This window comes from Gymnoscopelus braueri (assembly GCF_963280865.1).
Source record: "Gymnoscopelus braueri genome assembly, chromosome: 1".
NCBI classification, from domain to species: domain Eukaryota; kingdom Metazoa; phylum Chordata; class Actinopteri; order Myctophiformes; family Myctophidae; genus Gymnoscopelus; species Gymnoscopelus braueri.
In genome coordinates this window covers 6,493,912-6,518,982 of record NC_137603.1, presented here as the reverse complement: position 1 = coordinate 6,518,982, position 25,071 = coordinate 6,493,912, and the positions used below count along the sequence as shown (strand labels likewise).

The window sequence follows — 25,071 nt, the reverse complement described above, 5'->3', positions numbered from 1 at the left end:
AGAGACACACTGTGGTATTATAGTGTAGTGTTTCAGAGACACACTGTGGTATTATAGTGTAGTGTTTCAGAGACACTCTGATACACTGTGGTATTATAGTGTAGTGTTTCAGAGACACACTGTGGTATTATAGTGTAGTGTTTCAGAGACACACTGTGGTATTATAGTGTAGTGTTTCAGAGACACACTGTGGTATTATAGTGTAGTGTTTCAGAGACACACTGTGGTATTATAGTGTAGTGTTTCAGAGACACACTGTGGTATTATAGTGTAGTGTTTCAGAGACACACTGTGGTATTATAGTATAGTGTTTCAGAGACACACTGTGGTATTATAGTGTAGTGTTTCAGAGACACACTGTGGTATTATAGTGTAGTGTTTCAGAGACACACTGTGGTATTATAGTATAGTGTTTCAGAGACACACTGTGGTATTATAGTGTAGTGTTTCAGAGACACACTGTGGTATTATAGTATAGTGTTTCAGAGACACACTGTGGTATTATAGTATAGTGTTTCAGAGACACACTGTGGTATTATATTGTAGTGTTTCAGAGACACACTGTGGTATTATAGTGTAGTGTTTCAGAGACACACTGTGGTATTATAGTGTAGTGTTTCAGAGACACACTGTGGTATTATAGTATAGTGTTTCAGAGACACACTGTGGTATTATAGTGTAGTGTTTCAGAGACACACTGTGGTATTATAGTGTAGTGTTTCAGAGACACACTGTGGTATTATAGTATAGTGTTTCAGAGACACACTGTGGTATTATAGTGTAGTGTTTCAGAGACACACTGTGGTATTATAGTATAGTGTTTCAGAGACACACTGTGGTATTATAGTGTAGTGTTTCAGAGACACACTGTGGTATTATAGTGTAGTGTTTCAGAGACACACTGTGGTATTATAGTGTAGTGTTTCAGAGACACACTGTGGTATTATAGTGTAGTGTTTCAGAGACACACTGTGGTATTATAGTGTAGTGTTTCAGAGACACACTGTGGTATTATAGTGTAGTGTTCTCACCTCCGTAGCACAGGAATCCCTTCAGACTCGTACAGTCTTCTGCTTCCAGGTTCCCGCCAGCCTTCATGGTCATGCAGCGTTCTGGACCAGCCATGACGATGGTCTCGTTCAGAGGAGGAAACGGTTCTCCACTGGACCATGACCATCCCAGGGGTCCAGTACATTTCAGGCCAGTCCAGCACATTGACCTTGGCGACCATTTACTACACACCTTGTCAAAGGCCTGCTGCTCCTCCTTGTTAGTGATGCTCGCTAGGTCTCCTCCCTGTTCACCACAAGCTTCAATGGCGTCTTTATGGTTCACTCGTCCCTTGGGGTTGGATGGGACGATGTATCGCTTCACTGTTGCTCCGTTGTCATGAGTAACTTAGAGTGAATGTGAGACAAGTTGCATTGGTGGAAGAAGTACTCAGATATTTTACGTAAAAGTGGCAATACCACAACATAAAAATACTCTGTTACAAGTAAAAGGCCTGTGTTCAAAATGTTACTTGAGTAAACGTACAAAAGTATTGGCATTACAATATACTTAAAGTACCAAAAGTAAAAGTACTAAAATGTTTGAAAATAGCAGATCTACAAGCTCACAAGTGAGTTTGAAAACCAAAAAAAAAAAAAGGGTATTTATTAGTATATAATATAGTAATATAATTAAATATTCAAATATGTTTGAAAATGGAATTAAGCCTGGATGGCTTAATTCCAGGCTTAAAAGAATTTAAATTAATATTTTCGGAAATCTCTATGGAAAGAATGAAGATTATTTAGAATAGAATAAGGAGGGTCATACCATTTTGACACACATAGTCCATCTTGTATTCACAGGGTCGTGAAATCCAAGAAAACCAACTATAAACACATAGGTTAGTATCATTAACAGGACACTGATCAACACCACCCTGCCAGTTCAGGTAAAAGTAGTCCTCTCCGTTGGACCACTGCCAGGCTTTCCCTGGGTTTCTGTGGAGGCCGATCCATACTGGCTCTGTGACGTGCTGCAGGGCTGCTTTGGACCGACTCCAGTCCGTCTCGGTGTGGATGACACACAGACCTGAGTAGTGGTGGAAAAAGTACCCACATTTTTTTTACTTAAGTAAAAGTATCAATACTGCAATGTAGAAATACTCTTACAAAAATAAAGACGGTTACAAGTAAAAGTCCGGAATTCAAGTAGTAAAAGTACAAAAGTATTTGCATCAAAATGTACTTAAAGGGCAAGACCACTTTGGTAGAGGTTTGGGTTGTGTAGTTACCTTGCCATGATGTAACTCCAAAGGTGGACAAGAAATGAAAAATAATTGCTCCATTAATTAGAAATTGATAATTCAAAATATTCTCCCCATTGACTTACATTGTACACTGAAACAGCTCTCAAAGTCACTCTTTTAGCCCATAAACGAACACAAACTAAGCTGATTCAGACAATATAGAACATCACCAAACCCAGTACTATGTTTATTTTTTTAATAAAAATGTCAACTTCCTGATGATTTTACTATTTGAAGATCCGGATCCGGATCCGCTGATCCAGTCCAGGTTTTCTTTCTAATAAAAATAGCTAAATCAACAGTAAGTTAACATTTTTATAAAAAAAAAAAACAGTACTGGGTTTGGTGATGTTCTATATTGTCTGAATCGACTTTGTTTACATTCATTTACATGCTAAAAGAGTGACTTTGAGAGCTGTTTCACCGTACAATGTAAGTCAATGGGGAGCATATTTTTAATTATCAATTTCTAATCAATGGAGCAATTATTTTTTATTTCTTGACCACCTTTGGAGTTACATCATGGCGAGGTAACTACACAACCCAAAGTTTTCATATAATTGTAGTGGAGTAAAAGTATAATATTTGCCTCTGAGATGTAGTGGAGTAGAAGTAAAAGTATTGAAAATTGGAAACACTCCATTAAAGTAAAAGTAGCTCAAAATTGTACTTAAGTACAGCACTTGAGTAAATGTACTTAGTTACTTTACACCACACAGACCTGAGTAGTGAGTTTCACACCATGTTTTAGCCTCTGTCCAGGTTTTCCTCTCATCCACCAGGGTGTAGGTCTTGTCTGGATACAGCACTAGGGAAGGGACCATATGTAAATTACGTGTCACGATTATTGGGGCAAAAATAATTGCGATTAACCCATCAAGACCGGGAACGCATCTGTGTAACCACTTTAACCATTATTTTATACTTTATTTAAAAATAGCAGATATACAAGCTCACGAGCTTGTAGATCTGCTATTTTTGAAAAATCTTGAACATTTGTGCAAATCTTTGAAAATATATAACATTTTTTACTCAAATCTTTGCTACTGGGGGGTCCCTGGAACAACATATTTTGAGATGGGGGTCAGTGGCCAAATGCATATAGTTTTGGGGGTCCTTGACATGAAAAAAGTTTGAGAAGCACTGATTATAGCAACATACATTTAAAAAAGAAAAAACTGTTAGGATTTAGAAGACATTTGTAGAATCCCCCAGAAGCAAAGATTTTAGTTACAAATGTTCGCTTTAAAAAATACATATTCAAAGATTTGCACATATTTTCAGGATTTAAAGCTCATAGCGTGGCACTCGGTGCCGCGCTATGAGCTTCTAGATCTAAAGCCAAATAAATCAAAAAATGACACAGATGACCCTCAACTTGTCATCTTCCAAAAAAACATGGAAATTCAGAAATGTAGCCTAACTGATGTTTATCAGAAAAGACTTGTAGAAGAGAGCAGACCAAGTCAGAAAGAAGAGAGAAATATATAAAAAACATATGAATATCATTCAATTACATCGTAATTGTCGGGTGGAAAAGTATCAAAAATAGTAGATATATTCACCTCCATCCTCCTGTGTATCATTCTCCAACATGAGGGAAGGCTGGCATGCTGAAGGAAAAATAGGCAAATCTTAGATTGCGTCATAAGAACTGTGTTTCAAAAATAAACAAACCAACCTCAGTGATTTTACTCATATGGATATGAAGCATCAACTAACTGACTGTGAAAAAGTACTCATTTATCCAAAGACTCAGACTTTTCCCCCCCTCCCAAACACAGACGTTATCAAATGTAACTCAATATTATAAAAGATACAGAGTCACATACCTGACAAAATGCCGGGATGGATTTGTTAATTTCTTTAACAGTTCTTATATGACGCGATCTAAGATTTACCTAAATCTAGGACTTAAACATCTGTTTAGTGTGTATGAATCATCTCAATTCTTTGCACAGTAACCAATATGACAATGAGACACACACACACACACACACACGCACACGCACACACACACACACACGCACACGCGCACGCGCACGCGCACGCGCACGCACACACACACACACACACACACACACACACACACACACACACACACACACACACACACACACACACACACACACACACACACACACACACACACACACTCTGTCACTTACCCAGCAGCAACAGTAATGGGGTCAACATCATCATCATCATGGCAGCTGAACACATGGAACAGAATAAGGACCGCTGTCACTCCAGATAGAGAATTATACAACATTACATTATGTTTACTGTGTTATGGAAAGAAATTAAGCGCAGTGGTGGAAAGTAATTAAGTACATTACCAGTACAGTAAGTACAGTACTAGGGTAAGTGATATTTTTTGGTATATTTCTGTTTTTGTTAAAAAGGTTAGTAAGTAATGATAGTAATCATTGCTACAGAGCGTTTGTTTGGTCACAGCGAACAGGTAGACAACATTTAAGCCAATCAGGAGAGCACTGAAAATATATTTTCTGGCCATAGTACATCAATTCAATGCAACATTTTTAAAGCAATTGTATGTTATATCGTTGCTGTCGGGCAGAAACTTCTTATCTCCATATTTTAACTTGTTGTATTTTTAAAAAAAATTATTAACACCCCTACTTGATCATACTACAGCGTCTCACAAGAACACCAAAAGTAACAGATCTACAAGCTCGAAACGCGACGCGAAGCGACATGTTTCGAGCTCGTAGATCTGCTACTTTTGATGCTTTTCAATTTGAATCCTGAAAAGTAACAGTTTTAGACATATGAGGTGTACACCTGACAGAGACGATATGATAATTATTATTGGATTATTAATATCCAAGTTGGTTCAAGTCTTGAATGAACATGTTTGACTAGAGCAGTAAATCATGAACCTACCAGATGATAGAAGCTTCTGGTCCTTCCAGTCTGGACTGAGAGCAGATGTAAACACAGCGTACTTTAATATGAACACGTTGTCTCCTCCCTCTGTCATCTAATACTGTACTCTCTCTCTCTCTCTCTCTCTCTCTCTCTCTCTCTCTCTCTCTCTCTCTCTCCCCCCTATTTCTCTCTCTCTCTCTCTCTCTCCCCTATTTCTCTCTCTCTCTCTCTCTCTCTCTCTCTCTCTCTCTCTCTCTCTCTCTCTCTCTCTCTCTCTCTCTCTTCTACACACACACACACACACACACACACACACACACACACACACACACACACACACACACACACACACACACACACACACACACACACACACACACACACACACACACACACACACACACACACGCACACGCAGACAAAGGGCTAAAAATTAACCTAGTAGTAACAGTAGTTTCCAAACTCTTTTCTTGGAACAACCCTTATATCTAATACTAAACCCTAACCGTCCGTAACCTTATAACTTTACCTAAACCCTATCCGCAAGTTTCCTAGGATACCTGTCGATTTGATCAGGTATCAGATATCAAATCGACAGTAAGTGATGCCCACCATGCCATAGGAAACTTGTGGATACCTTAACCTTAACCTTAACCTAAACCCTAACTTTAACTATGACAAAAACCAGACCTTATAGTTTAACCCCAAAAAACAGCGTTAATGTGTCCTTTTATTTTAGTTGGCACACACTTTAGAATGTTAATATACCTGTAATAGCTACATGTACATAAACTACTACTACTAGTATTACTACTACTACTATTACTACTACTACTGCTAATACTCATCCTCTTTTATCTAACTTAACCTGAATCTAACTCTTAACTCTAACCCTAACCTAAGCCTAAACCCTAACAGTCATTTTGCACAATGACTAGTCATATAACAAAATTCACTGTGACATATAGACAGTTTTTTGTTTCCCCCACAATTTGTTAACCCATTTTTCACCCAGTGCCAATGCCTAGGCTTGTAATCCGGGGCGCTACTCTCTTACTGCATGTTTTTAGAGAGGGTATCAACCCTAGGGGACATGGAGAGAACATGCAAACTCCACACAGAAAGGCCCTTTCGCCAACCCCACCTAGGTATGGGCACTGATGACGCGGAGGAGAGAACACGCCCACTGCAGCCACAGCGTCCCCGGCGGGAATCGAACCCAGAACCTTCTAGCTGTGAGGCGCTACCGACCGCATGCCCCTATATAGACAGTTTTATGCCAACCTAAACCAGAATGCCAGGGATAAAACTGCAAATTTCCTTAATTTTACCCTTTGAACTAAATAAAAAAAAAGCCTTAATATGCATTCACTAAATAATTTCAACCCAAAGGTTTATTTTATATTAATAATAAAACACAGTAGGGAATAGTAGTCTCTCTCTCTCTCTATGTATGTGTGTGTGTGTGTGTGTGTGTGTGTGTGTGTGTGTGTGTGTGTGTGTGTGTGTGTGTGTGTGTGTGTGTGTGTGTGTGTGTGTGTGTGTGTGTGTGTGTGTATGTATGTGTGTGTGTGTGTGTGTGTGTGTGTGTGTGTGTGTGTGTGTGTGTGTGTGTGTGTGTGTGTGTGTGTGTGTGTGTGAGTGAGTGGGGAGTGGGGCCAAAGTGCACATTATGTTTGGTTGAAGGATTTGTTTATATGATTCTGATACACAGTGGTGACTAACTTTAATTATGAGATCATTTGCATGGAATATAACGGACATGTTTGTACATGACTTCACCGTATTGTACACAGTACAGTATGTCATCATAAGGATAACACGCTCTTCCAGGCCTCCTACTGTACATAACCACATTCTAATATAGAACTCATATAAAACCAGTGGTGGAAAAAGTACTCAAATGTTTAGTAAAAGTACCAGTACTGCAATATAGAAATACTCTGTTACAAGTAAAAGTCCAGAATTAAAAATGTACTTGGTAAAAGTAAAACATTATTGGCATCAAAATATACTTAAAGTACCAAAAGTAAAAGTACTAAAATATTTGAAAATAGCAGATCTACAAGCTCACAACGCGTCGCGATGCAGGCTTACTGTAAGTGGTTAATGTATGTTTTATAATGTAATAATTTATATCTGAAAAGCAACTAGTAACTAAAGTTTTCAAATAATTGTAGTGGAGTAAAAGTACAATATTTACCTCTGAGATATAGTGGAATAGAAGTAAGAGTATAGACAATTGGAAATACTCCAGTAAAATAAAAGTACCTTGACATTGTACTTAAGTACAGTACTTCAGTAAATGTACTTAGTTACTTTAAACAACTGTATAGAACTCATATAAAACTCACCGCAACCATGGTGAAACACAGGAGAGGTACAGTTTGTCATGTTGGTTAATGATTCCCTTCCCATGCAAGATTATTGCTTATGGAAATGTTGACAAACCCTGCAGGACAAAGGGACCAAAGAACTGTGTAAAGTAACTAAGTGCATTTAATATTATTACAATACATACATTAACCACTTCAACCCTATATAAGTACTTTGGCTATTTGAAAATAGACAAAAGTACAATCTCTCTATAAATAGCTGATCTACAAGCTCACAACACGTCGCTTTGTGACATATAGACATTTGTAAGATTGTAGTGACTGTTTTCCAGTGGTGTAAAGTAACTAAGTACATTTACTCAAGTATTCTACTTAAGTACAATTTTGAGGTATTTTTACTTTCTTCAGTATTTCCAATTTTCTATACTTAGTTCTACTCCACTACATCTCAGAGACAAATATTGTACTTTTTACTCCACTACAATTATTTGACTAGTACTAGTTACTTTGCAGATTTAGATTATTATTACAAAACATATATTAACCAGCACCCTATATATATATTTTCGCCATTTGAAAATAGCAGATCTACAAGCTCACAATGCGTCGCGATGCCACGCATTGTGAGCTTGTAGATCTGCTATTTTCAAAAGATTGTTATACATGTTGAACTTGTGAAATGGGACATTCTGCACTATGAGTACTTAAAGTATATATTTTGATGCCAATACTTTTACTCATACTTTTGTAATTTTACATTGTGGTATTGATACTTTTACGTAAAAAATGTGAGTACTTTTTCCACCACTGCTGTTTTCTTTGAGTAGCCTACCATCTCCATGCGCACACATGTTCAGAAAGACATAATAATCACAAAACGGTATATATATCACTGAAAACACCATGTGAAATATCTACTATCTCTTCTAAGCCAGCCCTTCCTCAGAGATCATCCATGAGATCATCTCCCACTGAGGAGACCTGACACCTTTGACTGATGATTGACGTGACCCATCACCAATGTGTTAACCGCCCCCTTGTGGCGTGGAATAGCAATAACGTGGAATAGCAATAACCCTCAGAATATAAGACTCAGCAACTCCCTGCTACCTGCATGGCTGACTGTCCAGTACAACCACAGTCCTATAGGTGGCCAATGAGCAGCTCCACTGGAGGAGTTGGGGGTTCAGTGCCTATAGCTTGCTCAAGGGCAGTTCAGTGATGTTGAGGGAGGGGTGAGTGTTGGTCATTCACTTCCCCACACAGAATTGTTTACCTCCAGTGAGCATCTTCCTACTAAAATATCGCCAACGTGATCTACAGTACAAGCTCACAACGCGTCGCATCGCGACGCGTTGTGAGCTTGTACTGTAGATCTGCTATTTTCAAATATTTTAGTACTTTTTCTTTTGGTACTTTAAGTACATTTTGATGCCAATACTTTTAATTCTGGACTTTTACTTGTAACTGAGTATTTCTATATTACTATTTTGCTACTACTCTCTGGAACTCTTATCATCTCTGTCAGGTGGAAACCTCATATGTTCCAAAACGGTTTGATTACATTTTTTTGATTGAATATTTTTAGGCAAAAAATGTAAACATCACAATTACATTTATAACACTTTGTCAAAAAGGTCCTTGCGGTCTTGTTTCCATAGGAGTAGGTATTCAATTCGTAGACAAGTTACTTTTCAGGATTCAAATTCAAAAGCAGCAAAAGTAGCAGATCTACAACTTTTGATGCTTTTGTCTGACTCTGATACATGTTGACTTATAGAAATAATTATAGATGGAGGCCCCGATGGCCTAGTGGTTAAGGAGTGCACCACATAGGCTCTGTTGCAGCCTAACAGTGAGTTGTGGGTTCGATTGCTGAGCCTGACAGACCTCTGCTGCATGTCGTTCCCTGTCCCATGTGTCCTGTCCTATCTCATCTATGCTAATAAGGTAGAAAAGCCCACAAAATAAAGTAGATAAACATAGCATTATACAGTTTAACACAGGAATGTTGGTTGTTATTAATCCATACGTTATCAGTTACTAATATTCCCCTATATTATTTACCAATATAGCTTATAATGTGACTCTGGCATCTTCTGACTTTCTGCCTTTGTTTGTTTCCCCATGTAGTTTAACATCATCATTCTGGACATTATTATCCTGCATGTCTTTGTCTCCTTTGTGTTGTTATTTAATCACTGTCTACATGCACTGTAGGCAGTGGTGGAAAAAGTACTCAATTTGTTTACTTAAGTAAAAGTATCGATACTGCAATGTAGAAGTACTCCGTTGCAAGTAAAAGTTCGGAATAAAAAATGGACTTGAGTAAAAGTACAAAAGTATTGTCATCAAAATGTACTTAAAGTACCAAAAGTAAAAGTACTAAAATGTTTGAAAATAGCAGATCTACAAGCTCACAACGCGTCGCGCTGCGACTAGCTTGTAGATCTGCTATTTTCAAATAGCCTAGGTATAAAATGGGACTAAAGTGGTTAATGTATGTTTCATAATATCATAATTTATATCTGAAAAGTAACTAGTAACTAAAGTTTTCAAACAATTGTAGTGGAGTAAAAGTATAATATTTGCCTCTGATATGTAGTGGAGTAAAAGTAAAAGTATAGACAATTGGAAATACTCCAGTAAAGTAAAAGTACCTCAAAATTGTACTTAAGTACAGTACTTCAGTAAATGTACTTAGTTACTTTACACCACTGACTGTAGGTATAGACTTATTTATTGTTAAAGATGTTTTGGGGGCTGGTTTCTCTTCCTTTATTCGGATAGTACAGTAGAGAGTGATAGCAAACAGGGAGGGAGAGAGAGACGGCGTCGGGGAGTGTCACGCAGCAAAGGTTAGAGCCTACATGTGGTATGCTTCTTAACCACTAGGGGGCTAGGCCATCAAGTATAGATTTATTTCAACATAAAGGGACATTAGTCACATTTATTTTTATGAGCAAGAGTTGTTAGCTTTGTATGTGGATATTGATCTGATCTACAATCTCACAATCACCTGTGAAGAATGAATTCTGTGAACATTTAGTATAAATGGCATGAATGCATTATGTTTCATCATTAATTGTGGTTCTGCATCTGCTCCCATACAGTATAACCTGTATTAGGCCCAGGTTCTCCTTTAAAATGGCTTATGCTGCTGCTGTAAGTTGAGTTAATGCAGCACTATGTAACCTTTTAACAACTATAGGCCTATAGCATAGTATGTCCCACAAAAGTATAAAGTTACATGTTTAAGCAATCATCACATCCTTCAAACAATCATCCTTCCTTAAATGTATAGACTCAGGGGGTCCCTGCTAGGGGCTTGACTGTATTACTATGTATAGACTCAGGGGGTCCCTGCTAGGGGCTTGACTGTATTACTATGTATAGGGGAGACAATGAGTTTCATCCTGGCATTTGCCAAGGCACCAGTTCAGAGCGAAGACTGGCCAATCACAGCGCGTCCTCGCCGGACATGCTTGCAGAGACTCTTGGGTAATGAAGTCAAAGAAGTTGGCTGCCATGTTATTTGTGTCCAAAGTGGCCACTGATACCCCAAACTACATGCATTTTTTATGTTCTGTGTTCTTGATAAGGTCGTAGTTTATTTTCAAATTTCTTCTTAAAATTATTTAAAAAAAGTTCTACTGCTAATCACTCAATGTTCTCTATTCATGCAGTACCTCAACCAGTAGATACCCGACCACATTTCGCAACAGAAAAGCAAACCAACAACCACCTCAATGGTGTTAGTTATATTGAGAAAGAATAATATGTAAAAAGTGATATTGCACTAAAACACAACAGTAGAGGTGTTGCTATTTCTATAGTTTTTTTTTATTGAACCATGGGAATCAACCATTTTCATAATTAACAACTGTATAAAATTGTCTATTAACGTTAAAACATTTTTTGGCAGGAAACATTGTTGTAAATGCAATTACATTTCTTGTTAAAGGGGACAAAGACAAACAAATAATATACCAAAACAAAACAAAACAAAACAATACAAATCTGAAACCATAATAATTACAAAAAGGTACATTCATTTTCTTTCAAGGCTTGTGCCTGCTTTCACTTAGAGGTAGAGCAGCGATGGGTTCCCCTGAGTTTAAACTGCAAAGCCGGAGTTACTCTTCATTTCATGCCGGATGTCGCGCACCGGGAAAATAGCAGATCTACAAGCTCACAACACATCGCGCTGCAACGTGTTGTGAGCTCATAGATCAGCTATTTTCCATGTGCGACAACCGCCCGCAACAACAAAGTATAATCAAACTTTTTAAATGACCCACCCTGCCCCCCCCCCCCCACCTGTGCAGCCGTAGCCTCCGTAGAACACATTTATAAAAACCGCAACGTTACTGCAGAAAGGAGAACGTGAGCAACAGTCAAATCAAACACACTTAAACCCTACACTTTATCCTTTTTAGATTCACATCACATGCTCAGAACAACGGAAAACACTATTCCAGCAAAAAATAAAAAGGTTTGAAAGAACACTGTTTCTTGAAAACGTGAGACCCAGCAACAAGTTTCACCATCATGTCCATCAGCTCACAAAACATTCATGATGACCCGACGTTATTGTTATCTGCATCTATCATCGTCATCGTAATAAAAACAAAAAGGTAGAATAATAACCTGAGGTAGTATGTAACTTCACAGACTGTTTTAAAGTCCCATTTTCAACATCTATAAAACAAGATGTGTGTATGTGCTATTGTGTTATTATAACAACTAACCATATGAATGGCTACAGCTGACACAAGGGGCTCAGTATTTTAGCAACAACTCATGCCGGACAGATATTCCCCGGATACTCTTCACAACAAAGAGTTTTGTTTTGATTGAATATTTGAACACAAATCCAGCATTATTGGCACAAAGAAAGCCGTTGTTCTGAGGTTCTGGATCGGGCATTTCTAAGCATTAATACAGTACAGGATTGGGGTGTAGCCTTTCATTGTGGAATACTGTGGATTATTTAGTAGTGTCTTTGAATATTTCACCTACATCTGTGCATTGGATCGCAGTTGACATGACAACAGCAGCAACATAGAGAACAATACTCAAAAAATCTTTATGCAACTGGAATACGCCAAAAAACACTATACGCTTGACCCAGTTTTCAGACATATTTCAGGAACAACAGCACATCTACACCATTTTAAAAGTATTATTTGTGTCAAACTTTCAAATATTTTAGGAATCAATTTCAACCCAGAAGTTGCATTTTGTAAAAGCTGATTTTGTGGTAAATAAAGTACAAGCACAGTGTACCATTTTCATCTGGGTTTGTTGGTTGTCTAGCAAAAAACGCACACAAAGTTCTTATCAAATGAAATGACATAGTGTAGGTTTGAGGACATTGAAAATGACATAGTATTACACAAAGATAGTATGCATTTAGACTGAGCTCTTGCCAATACGCAAACGGTGACCTCAACAATCTTTGGTTTATATTGTTTGCTTGTCAAAAGAAAGTTAATGTTGATTGTGTCTCCGGCATTACGGTCATCCTAACAGATAGGAATCCTCTGATTGAATCATATCACATCATCAAACACAAAAAAACATATGCATCCCTTCACTTGTTACAATTTCTTGTACTGATGAACAAATTGAAATAGAATGTTGACTGAGATCTAAAGTTTATATTAATTTATATACAGTGTAATAATGTATGAATTCACAGTGAAGCATTAATTTAAGATGTGTATAGTTTTGCACATGATTAATATTTGAATTTAAATGGAATAATTGTCTTTTTCCTTGGTTGATGGAGGTCCATAAGACCTGGAACGCATCTGTGTCACTTTAGATTTCTTTGGCTATTCAAAAATAGCAGATCTACAAGCTCATAGCGCGGCACCGAGTGCCGCGCTATGAGCTTGTAGATCTGCTATTTTTGAAAAATCGTGAAAAAAAAGATTTTTTCATTTTTTTTCAAAAAGAAAATAGGATTTGGATTTTTTTTTTAAGAATCGCCTCAGGTCTTAATGGGTTAAATATTGTTTTAGGACAACAAAATCATACAAAGTTAACGGATGCATACTTTTTTTTTTTGCACATGACAACACTGTTGCACCACAGGCTGATAATCCCATATAATATAATTTATAGAACTGCATATAATTTCCACCTACAATGTACAGACACCCGTGTGCAACAGTAACCCTCCTTAAGGACCTCTACGATAGGATAATATGATTTAGTGCGCATTGGGAACTGATTATAATTGTCACTGTACCTGGAAATCCCGTGGGCACTTTCTGAGAGTTTCTGATAACGCGCGATCGAAACTCTTTTTGGGTGAGTTATACTTTGGTTGCGCGCCGTGTTGCGTCCCCACAAAAAAAATAGCCGCTCTACAAGCTCACAGCGTCTCGCAGCTGCGACGCGTTGTGAGCTTGTAGATCGGCTATTTTTTTTTTGTGCACAGACACGGCGCTTAAGTATAAATCAGGCATTTTCATCACAGGACAACAGCACACAATGTGCAAGGCGTCGGTTGAGAAGCAGCACCTCAGCTGATCTCGCAAAAAAGGCTGCATTTCTTCTTTGGTCTAACACATAAACATAAACACTTATTCTTTTTTACATTTTTAGCCCGGAGATCAGCCGAGCATTCAAAACAAAAACAAAACAAAAAGGAGCAAAACAATTTTTTGGGGGATTCTAGTTGTCAGTCACCGGCTGCACATTGGCTGATAATACAAAACTAACTTGCCAGACAAGTGCTAATTTATTTTTTTCGTCTATTCTACAGTAAAAGCATCGACTACTTGGAACAAAAGGAACTAGAACGTGTGTACGCGGTGGTACAAAAATCTGTCAACAAAAATATAGATCTTTTCGAGGCAAAGGTTTTTGCGGTGTTCATTCGATTCTTCACTTTCACGTCGCTGATTAACAAACACTTCCATTGCTTTTCAACAATCATACTTCATAAAGTCTTGCATCCTCATGCGTAGAAGTTGTCCCTCAGAAAAGATTAGACTTTGGTTTCAGCGCCTGAGGGGATTCCTTTTTCCACATTAAAGGCCAATAAAGATTTAAAGTTCTAGCGGTACCAACATGTCAATACAAGCACTTTTGGTATTTTCTTTTTTCTCTCGTGAATAAAAAGGAATAAATCAACAAACCAAAGCATATCGTACAACTAGACATTATTCCAGCTAGTAACTACACTAAGCTAAAAAGAGTCTTTCCACTTGTGAAGCCTGATTTATACGTAGCTGCTCGCCAGTGTCGTACGCCACGAATATTCGATCTAAAAGCTCACAGATGCGATGCGTCGTGGACTTGTACATCGGCTATTTCTGCACGCGACCCAGGCGCCCGACTAAGTGTAAATCGGGCTTACTGTGGACATCGCAAGCTTCTGCAACAACTGGCACAAAGTTGCAGAAATACATTCATTATTCATATCATATTCATCTATTTAGGCAATCTTTCTCTACAATAGTTTAGCACTGAGAACATACCCTGTGAAGTTCACCATGTAGCATTCTACATGGCTTTTCAGACGCACTAAACTTTGTTCCCTGAGTTTAGGAAAATAATAAGACAATAAAATATTCTTTTGTTTAAAAACGAGGTAGTATAAAACAGGAATTGGCAGGGGCGACTGCGCATAATAAAAAAGGCGGGAAAAAAAGCGGACATTCAACATTTTCCGACACCATTAATCTATAATGGATCAAATAAAATGTGTGTTAATACTGGGCTGGCTAAATCAACGTCAGCAACATAACGAGGAGGTGATAACGGTATAATGTGCATTCTATGTCACTCAGGTCACATCGTCTAGACCAGTGCTTCTCGAAGTGGGGGTCCAGGGACCAGTGGTGGAAAAAGTACTCAAATGTTTTACTTAAAGGGATACTTCACTCTCCCGACGGGGACACATTTAAAAAAATTATTAAAAATAAATGAAAAAAGTTATGGAAAATTCATGGCCCCCTCACGCATTAGTAGGACACTCTAATGCGTGAGGGGGCCATGAATTTTCCATAACTTTTTTCATTTATTTTTAATATTTTTTTTAAATGTGTCCCCGGCCCGAGAGTGAAGTATCCCTTTAAGTAAAAGTATCAATACTGCACTGTAGAAGTACTCCGTTACAAGTAAAAGTCCGGAATTCAAAATGTACTTGAGTAAGTACAAAAGTATTGGTATCAAAATGTGCTTAAAGTACCAAAAGTAAAAGTACTAAAATGTTTGAAAATAGCAGATCTACAAGCTCACAACGCGTCATGATGCGATGCGTTGTGAGCTTGTAGATCGGCTATTTTCAAATAGCCTATGTATAAAATAGGGCTAAAGTGGTTAATGTATGTTTCATAATGTAATCGTTTATATCTGCAAAGTAACTAGTAACTAAAGTTTTCAAATAATTGTAGTGGAGTAAAAGTAAAATATTTGCCTCTGAGATGTAGTGGAGTAGAAGTAAAAGTATTGGAAATTGGAAATACTCAAGTAAAGTACAAATACCATATTTCTTTTAACTTAAGTACAGTACTTAAGTAAATGTACTTAGTTACTTTCCACCACTGCCAGGGACCCTCAGGCTCCAAATGGATCTCATACAGGTCTGTAACTCTGAGAGTGTACAAATGGAGAGCGTAAACTCTCAGAGTTACGAGGGTCCCTGAAATGAAAACATTTTGAGAATCACTGATCTATAAACATTCAGTGCTTCTTGGATAATAAATCGGAGAATTAAGGTCTTTACACAACCCCGGGGGGCCGTGAGGAATAAACCATACAAAAATCGCCGGGAGAGTATTTCACATCAAAAACTATTCATATAGTTGATGCCTCGTTCATCCAGGTTGATGCCTTTAATTCACGGCGAAAAATCGACCTCGTTCCAAATTAAATGTTTGGCTTTATCGTTGCGATAATACCGCAATCTAACTTTTTGGGGGAAAATGTGGGAATTTTTTGTTAATGTTGACCTATAAAGACATGCCCAGACTCGGGGCGGCGGGTGTGAAGTGGTTAATCAGATGTCACAGCGCCCCGCTCGTCATCCTTCAATTCACAACAAAACATAATAAAAAAAAAAGAAACAAAAAAAAAATGGATGACTAACTTAAGTCGTTAGAAAAGCCATCAGGAAGTATCAAAGGTCATGTGACTGAAGCAGCCCGTCACAGGACGCAGGTATAAGTAGTTATTAAATACATTAGTGTATGTTTACCAAGAGGTAAATCGAGGTAGATATCCAGCAAAAAGGCCTCTCTCTCTCTCTCTCTCTCTCTCTCTCGCTCTCCTTTTGCTCCAGTGATAAACTCTTAAATAAGGTCAGAAATGTAACAGTCACTTTTCACATTTTTGACAATCTTTTTGAAAACATTCATGGTGGGTGAGAATTTTTTTTTCTTGCGAAAACATACACACAAATAAACGAGAAAACACAAATAAGGAGAACGACATTCGCCACCGAGACGGGTAGAAGAAAACCGTTTCAAACGCCCGGCCTAGAGCTTAATTTATACGCCAAACGCTCGCCAAAAAGAGCAGATCTACAAGGTATAACCGTTTCCTTCTTGGCGAGCAACACCGTTGTACTATGGAGTATACATTTGTCTCGAGCCTAGCATTTGAGGGTTTCTCTCTGTCACACACACACACACGCACGCAAACACACATACACACACAGTCACACACACACACAAACAAACACGTGCGCACACATACACACGCATACAAAAACAACCAAGAAGAAAAAAATACAATAGAAAGTGCAGACTAGGAGCAGTTTTGGAGCTTTCACAAGGCTTCCACCTGTTCAGCGGTCTCTGCCACCTTCAGCTCCGGGTGACGTGGTTGCTCGGCCATCTTGCCGTCTCGTCTGCGCTCTCGCCCGGGCGGGCCGCCGTCTTCTGACCCGCCGCTCTCCTCCTCCTCCTCCCCCTCCCCCTCCCCCTCCCCCTCCTCCTCCTCCTCCTCCTCCTCCTCCTCCTCCCGCTCCTCCTCCCCGGCCCCCAGGGACGCGGGTCGACTGCCGCGGCCACAGGACAGGTTGGTCATCTCCGTCTCGTCGTGAGAGAAGCGCCCCGAGTCGCCCGTCTCGTGGCTGCCCTCGCTGTTGGACGAGCCCTCCGTGTCGCCGCCGCCCCCCAGCAGGACGCGCATGGCGGTGGGCTCGTGGTCGGGAGACGCCCCCGGAAGCTCGTCCTCGTAGCACAACACGGTGGTTCCTGCCTGGTACGAGTGGACTCCGTGTCGGCTCCTCTGCACCTGATGATGTTAATGATCAACCGTTAAACCAGGGCTGATGCAACTTTGATGATGGAGAGGGCCACTGTATTTCCACACTCACTCCAGAGGGCCACATTGCATATACTGAGTGTCGGGCCATTCTATGTCACACAAAAGAAGCGCAAATAGCCGATCTACAAGCTTGTGCAAGCGCGTTTTGAGCTTGTAGATCTGGTATTTTAGCTATTTTTGAATTGGAATCCAGATTTTTGGTTTTGTGATTCTTGAATTGGAATCCAGATTTATTTTGCTATTTTTGAACTGGAATCCTGAAAAGTTACATTTTTATTTAATTTCAAATGCATTTAGTTACACTTATGTTAACTTTATGAACACAAATGCATTGGACATAAAAAAAGACAATAGAATTTTTATACTGGTCATTAAGCTACTAATATAGACTGAAGTAATTAAAGCGGGTCATGTTTGGAATTGTAACAGCTGAAATCAATAATATATCAGTATTCCGATAATAACCTGTGGGCATTAAGTGAAGGTGGGGGCCGCATGTGGCCCCGGGCCGCCAGTTGCCCATGTATGCATTAAACCCTCCATACTTTGCACTTATATGGTGCCGTTGTTGAAGTAAGAGTTAAATAGTTCTATATCCTGATAGCAAACTGGACTGGAGTTGGCTCTATACTTGGTCCGCTATGTTTTTACCCTCTACACTAGATCTCTAGGCCAAACATGGCCAATTTACAAGCTCACAACGTGTCTCACCGTGATGCGTTGTGAGCGTGTTGATGGGCTATTTTTAGTGAATGTTTCCCCCAGAGTAGGGATGCTAGGGTTCAAGTGGTTAATAGGGAACATTTAACCACTTACAGGGGCATGAAGCCCTAGGCTGGTTTTGTAGTTTTGTTTTCTAGTTCAGGTCAAAAACTACAGAAGCGTAAAAAACATGGCAGGCTAGTAAGCAACGCAGCTGCAGCTAATTACATGTATTGAATAGGCGTGTTAGATTGAGGTCAATGTGTGAGCATAGACAGTACTGACACTTGCTTACATCACAGTGTACTATAAGGTCGGCCTTATCAAAGATCCTTGATTTACCAAGATAGCCAATCCCACTTCTCGCCACTATTATGAAATGGTACACATTTCTGGTCTCCTAAGTGACCGTAGTCACACTACGTGACTACAGTTTGACATCAGATCTCGCGTCCATCCTATGATTACTGTTGATAGATCTCACCACAGTGTGTTGCTGACAGAGACAGAGTCTTGAACAAAGATCATTTCCTCTTGATTTGTCTGTCTTAAAAATGCCATTTTAATTTCCAAATATTTTGAACATACAGTACAGTATGTGGCTTGTGAAGAATGGCTGCGATATTTGTGACCATGGGGGAAAATAATATGTCGATATTTTATTTAGACAGTTAGGACTCCTACCTGTTCGTCGGTTTTCTCTTCACTGCTGAATGAAAACCATTTCTTCTTTCTCTTCTTCTCTTCAGTGTTGGGTTGAACCGGTCCCAGATTATTAATCATCAGATTTGTTCCACCCTAGAAATACAAAAATAACATACTGTAAGTAATGTGTACACTACAGTCACTTTCTCTATGGGTTAGAAGCTACATGTTTCCTTTCTCTTTCCGTCACATTGTACAGTATTTATATTTCTGATGATTTTACATCATGTATCCTAGGGCTACGACTATTGATTAATTTATTAGCAATTATTATATCAAATACTAGTTCAAATCGAGAAGCAGTTTTTTTCCCCTAAAACATTGGAATAGATTATTTTGGAATCGACTCAATCGATAAGTATGATTAACAACTTAAGCTCTATTTTGAATTGCCGTACAACAGTGTCACACAGAAATAGCGTGAGCCTGTAGATCTGCTATTTTTGCCCCTGCCCTTTTACCCGTCTGTAAAAAGTGCCCTCTCTCCAGACCCTGAATGCAGCATTTACTATGGTGAAAGAAATGTAAATGTCCCCTGTCCATGCCCTACCCCAGTGGTTCCCAAACTGGGGGTCGGGATAATTTTGGGGGGGGTCCCCAGATGATTAGCTTAATGAGCAACATTATTTTCTCACTCAACAGTAAACAAACCAACATACAGTATAAGTGTATACAGGGTATCTGCACATTTATAAAGTTACAATTTATACATATAAGACCTTTTTAATTCCAAATTGGCCAAATTGTCAAATATTACGTGAGAAAGGGGCACAAATTCAGAAAATAAATAGCCGATCTACAAGCTCACTACGCCGTAGTGAGCTTGTAGTTCGGCTATTGTCACTATATTTATCTGCGGAACCGAGTCAAACTAAATGTAATGCCTACAATTCCAAGTGCTTGTCAGGGTGGGGGTCCCCAGTTCAAATATGATTATTTTGGGGGGTCCCCAGTTCAAATATGATTATTTTGGGGGGCCCTCAGTTCAAATATGATTATTTTGGGGGGTCCCCAGTTCAAATATAATTATTTTGGGGGGTCCTCAGTTCAAATATGATTATTTTGGGGGGTCCCCAGTTCAAATATGATTATTTTGGGGGGTCCCCAGTTCAAATATGATTATTTTGGGGGGTCGCGGCCTGAAAAGTTTGGGAAAACTTGTCGTACCCGAAGGCAGCATTCAAGAGAATTGCCCTTTCCAAACTTTATTGAACTTGAATGCAGCATTTAACGTTCAAAGAATTCCGTGTAGAAATCCATGTCGGACGCCTCATCTCCAGTAAAGGCTTAATTCATACTCAGTTGAGCGCGGCGTTGTGCACCGAAAAAAAGCTACAAATCTGGAAATGCGAGAAAAGATAAATCTCGACCAAAGTGCCCTTTTAGACATTTCAGCCCCTGGCCCCTCTAACATTCTCTGCCCCTCTCCCGGGGGGTCCTGATCGGTACCTTAGCATCGATGAAGTGCTCCTCCCTCATCATGGGCACGGTGACATCGGCGCTGTCAGACGCCCCCTCAGAGCCCAGGTGACTGGCGCCCGACGTGGACGATGTGCTTCCTGCCTCCCCGTACGTTTTACTGGCCGACAGTTTCCTGAAAGAAGAACAAGTTAGATTTAATTCATACTGTTAGTCTGTAGCACCTTTAAACGTTCATTCAGTTAAAGTCTGTAGCACCTTTAAACACTTAAACTAGGCGTGTAACGATACAGTAACTGTATCGATGCATCGATTTTTATGTCAACGATATAGTTTGGAGGTTTTGTTCATCATTGATAAGAACAGCTGAATGGACCTCCAAGCTCACAATGAGGTTGGAGGTCAAAAGGGGGTGGAGCCTGGAGTCAGCAAAACCAGCTAACTCCACCCCCCTTTGCTGGAGTTAGCTGGTTTAGCAGAAGGTTTGAGGATCCAATGGAGTTAGCTGCTTTTGTCAGCAGCGCTTTTTAATACTTTTTAATACTTTTTAATACTTTTCATTGGTCTTTTTTTTTTTACCAACACACAGACGTAAAGGGTGTTCAATAGCACTGATTTATGGGAAAAAAAATGCAAAAGCGGAAAAAAGGAGTTAGCTGGTTCCTGCCGGACAGCAACGATATGTAAGATCTGCTATTTTTGCTGAATGCCCCCCTCCCCCGCCCAGAATAGGGACGCTATAGGTTAAGTGAGTGATCAGTACCTGTGTTTGCCTCTACAGACGAGGATGAAGGCACAGATGATGATGCAGGTCAGAGCGATGCACACGCCCACTATGATGCCTGTCATGGACCGCTGGTCCAGGTGGTAGAAGCCATCGGAGAACGCTGCAAAGCCAAAATAAAGTATTAATGGGGTTGTCTAGGACTCTCCAAAATCAGAATCGACATTGGGACCCAAAAAAAAGCATCAGTCGGTTGTGGGCTCAATTAACACATCACCCCCCCACTGACCTGGTGCGTGTGCAGACCCGGGTCCACCACCACGTCCGTGTCTGGGGACGTGACCGGAGGACGAGGCGTCGGTTCGCGGCGGCAGCTCCACCGCGTGAGAGAACGGGCCGTCTCCCATCTCGTTGGACGCCGACACCTTCACCAGGTACACCTGCTCCGGCTGTAGGTTCTCCAGCAGGGCCATGGTGATGCTCCCTGAACATGAAGCACAAGGTGACATTTTAGTTTTTAGACTCTATTGGCTTGGCACAACGAGATCAGTGTAAAGCACTGTATGCAGAAAGAGTCAAGTTAGAAGGCGTGTCATCCATCTCAGCCCTCATTAGGGCTGTCACGATTACACATTTAAGTTGACGATTAATTGTCACAAAAATAATTGCGATTTAATTGTGTCTTTGGCATTCATAAGCTTTCATAATCACAAATTGCACAGGGCAAAGACATTACTGACACATTTAATAATATTATACTTCCAGCTAATGTTAAAATAGCAGAAATAGCTGATCGTCACTCTGTAACGTGTTGTAAGCTTGTAGATCTGCTATTTCTGCTATTTTTAGAAAACATTTGAACATTTTTGAAAAATGTTCAACATGGAATCGATTTTGACCATAATAACGATTATGCAAAAATAATTGCGCTTATCTCAAATAATTAAGATTAGGCGATTATTATGTAATAATTGTGACAGGCCTACCCCTCATGGGTGTGACCGACGTTTCATTTATACTCAAAATGTAACAACGGTGACACTCGACCCCCAAAAAACAGATCTTCAAGCTATACCACTTGATGTGCTGTTAGCTTACTTAAGTAAAAGTATATCAATACTGCAATGTAGAAACACTTTTAGTATTTGAGTAAAAGTACAAAAGTATTGGCATCAAAATATACTTAAAGTTCCAAAAGTTAAAGTACTCATTATGCAGAATGTCCCGTTTCAAGAGGTGTCATATGCATAAAATGTATTAAAATATTTTGAAAATAGCCGATCTACAAGCTCACAACGCGTTGCATCGCAACGCGTTGTGAGCTTGTAGATCGGTTATTTTCAAACAGCCAAAGTTTAAATAGGGCTGAGTTTTCAAGTAATTGCAGTAAAAAGTACAATATTGCCCCTGAGATTTAACAGAGTATAAGTAAAAGTATTGAAAATTGGAAAGTGTACTCAAGTACAGTACTTGAGTACATGTACAGTACTTAGTTACTATCCACCACTGTACCGGGGTTACCAACGAGGCTTGAGGAGGGTCTATATTTGTGTCCACGTTCTCAGGCTAAGAGGACGAGGTCAGGGATCAGAGCTATACACCCCCCCCCCCCCCCTGCTGTAACTGTCAGGGGCCCCGGGCCGCATTGATTTAAAGTGATGGGGGGCTCAGGGCAGTGGGGGGGGGGGGGGGGGCAGAGGGGCTTTGTGAACAGCCTCACTTTTGACCCCCCCCCTCACCAGCGGTGGTGAGGAGGAAAGCCAGGGGTGTCGAGCGTTTCCTGGGGTCATCTGTTCTTCATAAGAGCCTCTATGGCTACCAGGAATCTGGGGGTCTACACCCCGTGAACCAGATCCCACGCAGCCTGTTATGTACATGTTGTATAACATGGACTCTCTGATCATTAGACCACTACACCGTCTCTCAGTATATAAATCATTGCTGTCGGGCAGAAACCTCTTATCTCCAACATTCTAACTGTTTTGTGTTTTTTTTCGTAAATTAACGCCCTGCTTGATCTTACTACACTACAGCGTCACACAAAAGCATTAAAAGTAGCAGATCTACAAGCTTGAAAGCTTAATAATACAATCTGCTACTTATGCTATTTTTGAATGTGAAATCCTGAAAAGTCACAGTTTCTGGACATATGAGGTTTCCACCCGACAAGAGACGATATTCTGTACACTTAGTGAATGAAATGTAGACATTTTAGATCCTCTGTGGTCGGGTATAGAGGACATCTACTGGTTGAAAAGAGGTATTGCATAATGCTCCAAAGCGCAATATATCATCCGCCTGAACAGGCTTTATGTAACAGCTCAGAAGTGGGAATGTTTGGTGACCCACACGAGCGACCCCCATGGGACACGTGGCCCATAGCTATAACCATTATTTTATGCTTTGGGCTCTTCAAAAATAGCAGATCTACAAGCTACGAGCTTGTAGATCTGCTATTGTTATTCATATATATATATATTTTTTTTTAAAGCAAACATTTTTAACTGAGATTCTAAAAATGTCTTCTAAATCCTAACATTATTTTTTTTAGAAAAACGTATGTCGCTATAATGTCAGTGGTTCTCAATGTTTTTTCACGTTAAAAGTTATATAAAAATTTGTATATTCAAAGATTTGCACACATTTTTACGATTTTTCAAAACAGCAGATCTACAAGCTCGTAGCGCGGCACTCGGTGCCGTGCTATGAGCTTGTATTATCTGCTATTGTTGAATAGCCAAAGAAATGACACCAGATGCGTTCCCGGATTGAATGTGCTAAGGAAGGGTCAACCCTCATGTTCAGATTGATCATTAAGTGTGATTATTGTTTTCTCCCGCTGACAACAACAAGACAACAGGAATCTCATTTCAGATAATCACACGATCAACACAGTGAGATCACATTCAGATGAACATCTTACACCCTCTATTCTTAGTAAACTTGATCGGCCCGGCGCTGTAGTTTGCTCCGCTCTTTTTCCCTCTACACCACAATCTCTTGTCTTTGCTGGAAATAGCACCAGGAAATATATTTTGTGATATTTCCTGGCGAATGTTCTGACCAGAACAGGGATGCTACGGCTCAAGTTGTTCAATCTAGAAAGTTTGATCCTGTGCGATATAACCTATGGTTTATTTTTCAAATAAATAGCTTAATAAAGTACTTTAAAAAAAAAAATCAGGGCAGTGGCTCAGGAGGTGGTGAGGCCGCTTGGGATTCGGACGGTTTCAGGTTTGATTGACTTGATTGAAATTTAATGGGATAGTTCACCCCCAAAATGACTTTTTTTCCATCGAGAGACATGAAAAATAAATTCAAGTCTCCTCGGGGTGACTAAACGATAGGAAAAAAAAATCCCCTTATCCCCTTAACTTAATTATTTCAGAAATTATAAAATGTGGAGGTACTAAGTTAGTTGGAGAGGTCACAGGTGACAAAGAGGTCAATCAAAATGGTCTATTTCCTGCTCATATTAATTGTAAGCTGCTCCTTAATGAGGAAGATAAGAGCAGAGAGTGAGGCCTATCTAACAGCAAGCACACAACACACAATACAAACAATGAATGTCAAATACACTAATGCAGTTGGCAGGATGAAATGACTTATTGATTTACAATTGGCCGTTAGTCTGGGACTGGGGGGTGTTGTGTGTGTGGGTGTGGGTGCGTGTGTGTGTGTGTGTGTGTGTGTGTGTGTGT

General features: G+C 39.6%; 1 protein-coding gene and 1 long non-coding RNA gene across 2 annotated transcripts in view; both read right to left on the bottom strand.

Moving 5' to 3' along the window:
- The window catches only part of LOC308089856, a 390,353-nt gene that overhangs the window by 195,402 nt on the left and 169,880 nt on the right, over positions 1-25,071 (bottom strand). The gene's annotated exons all lie outside the window — the stretch shown is intronic.
- Positions 17,317-25,071, bottom strand: part of prtga (protogenin homolog a (Gallus gallus)) — a gene marked incomplete at both ends in the record, with an annotated part of 57,154 nt that continues 49,399 nt past the window's right edge. The window contains 5 exons of the mRNA XM_080419163.1: positions 17,317-17,787; positions 19,207-19,320; positions 20,677-20,821; positions 21,410-21,533; positions 21,687-21,854. Of these exons, the coding sequence (XP_080275289.1) occupies positions 17,317-17,787; positions 19,207-19,320; positions 20,677-20,821; positions 21,410-21,533; positions 21,687-21,854 (1,022 nt within the window). The remainder of the gene's footprint in view (positions 17,788-19,206; positions 19,321-20,676; positions 20,822-21,409; positions 21,534-21,686; positions 21,855-25,071) is intronic.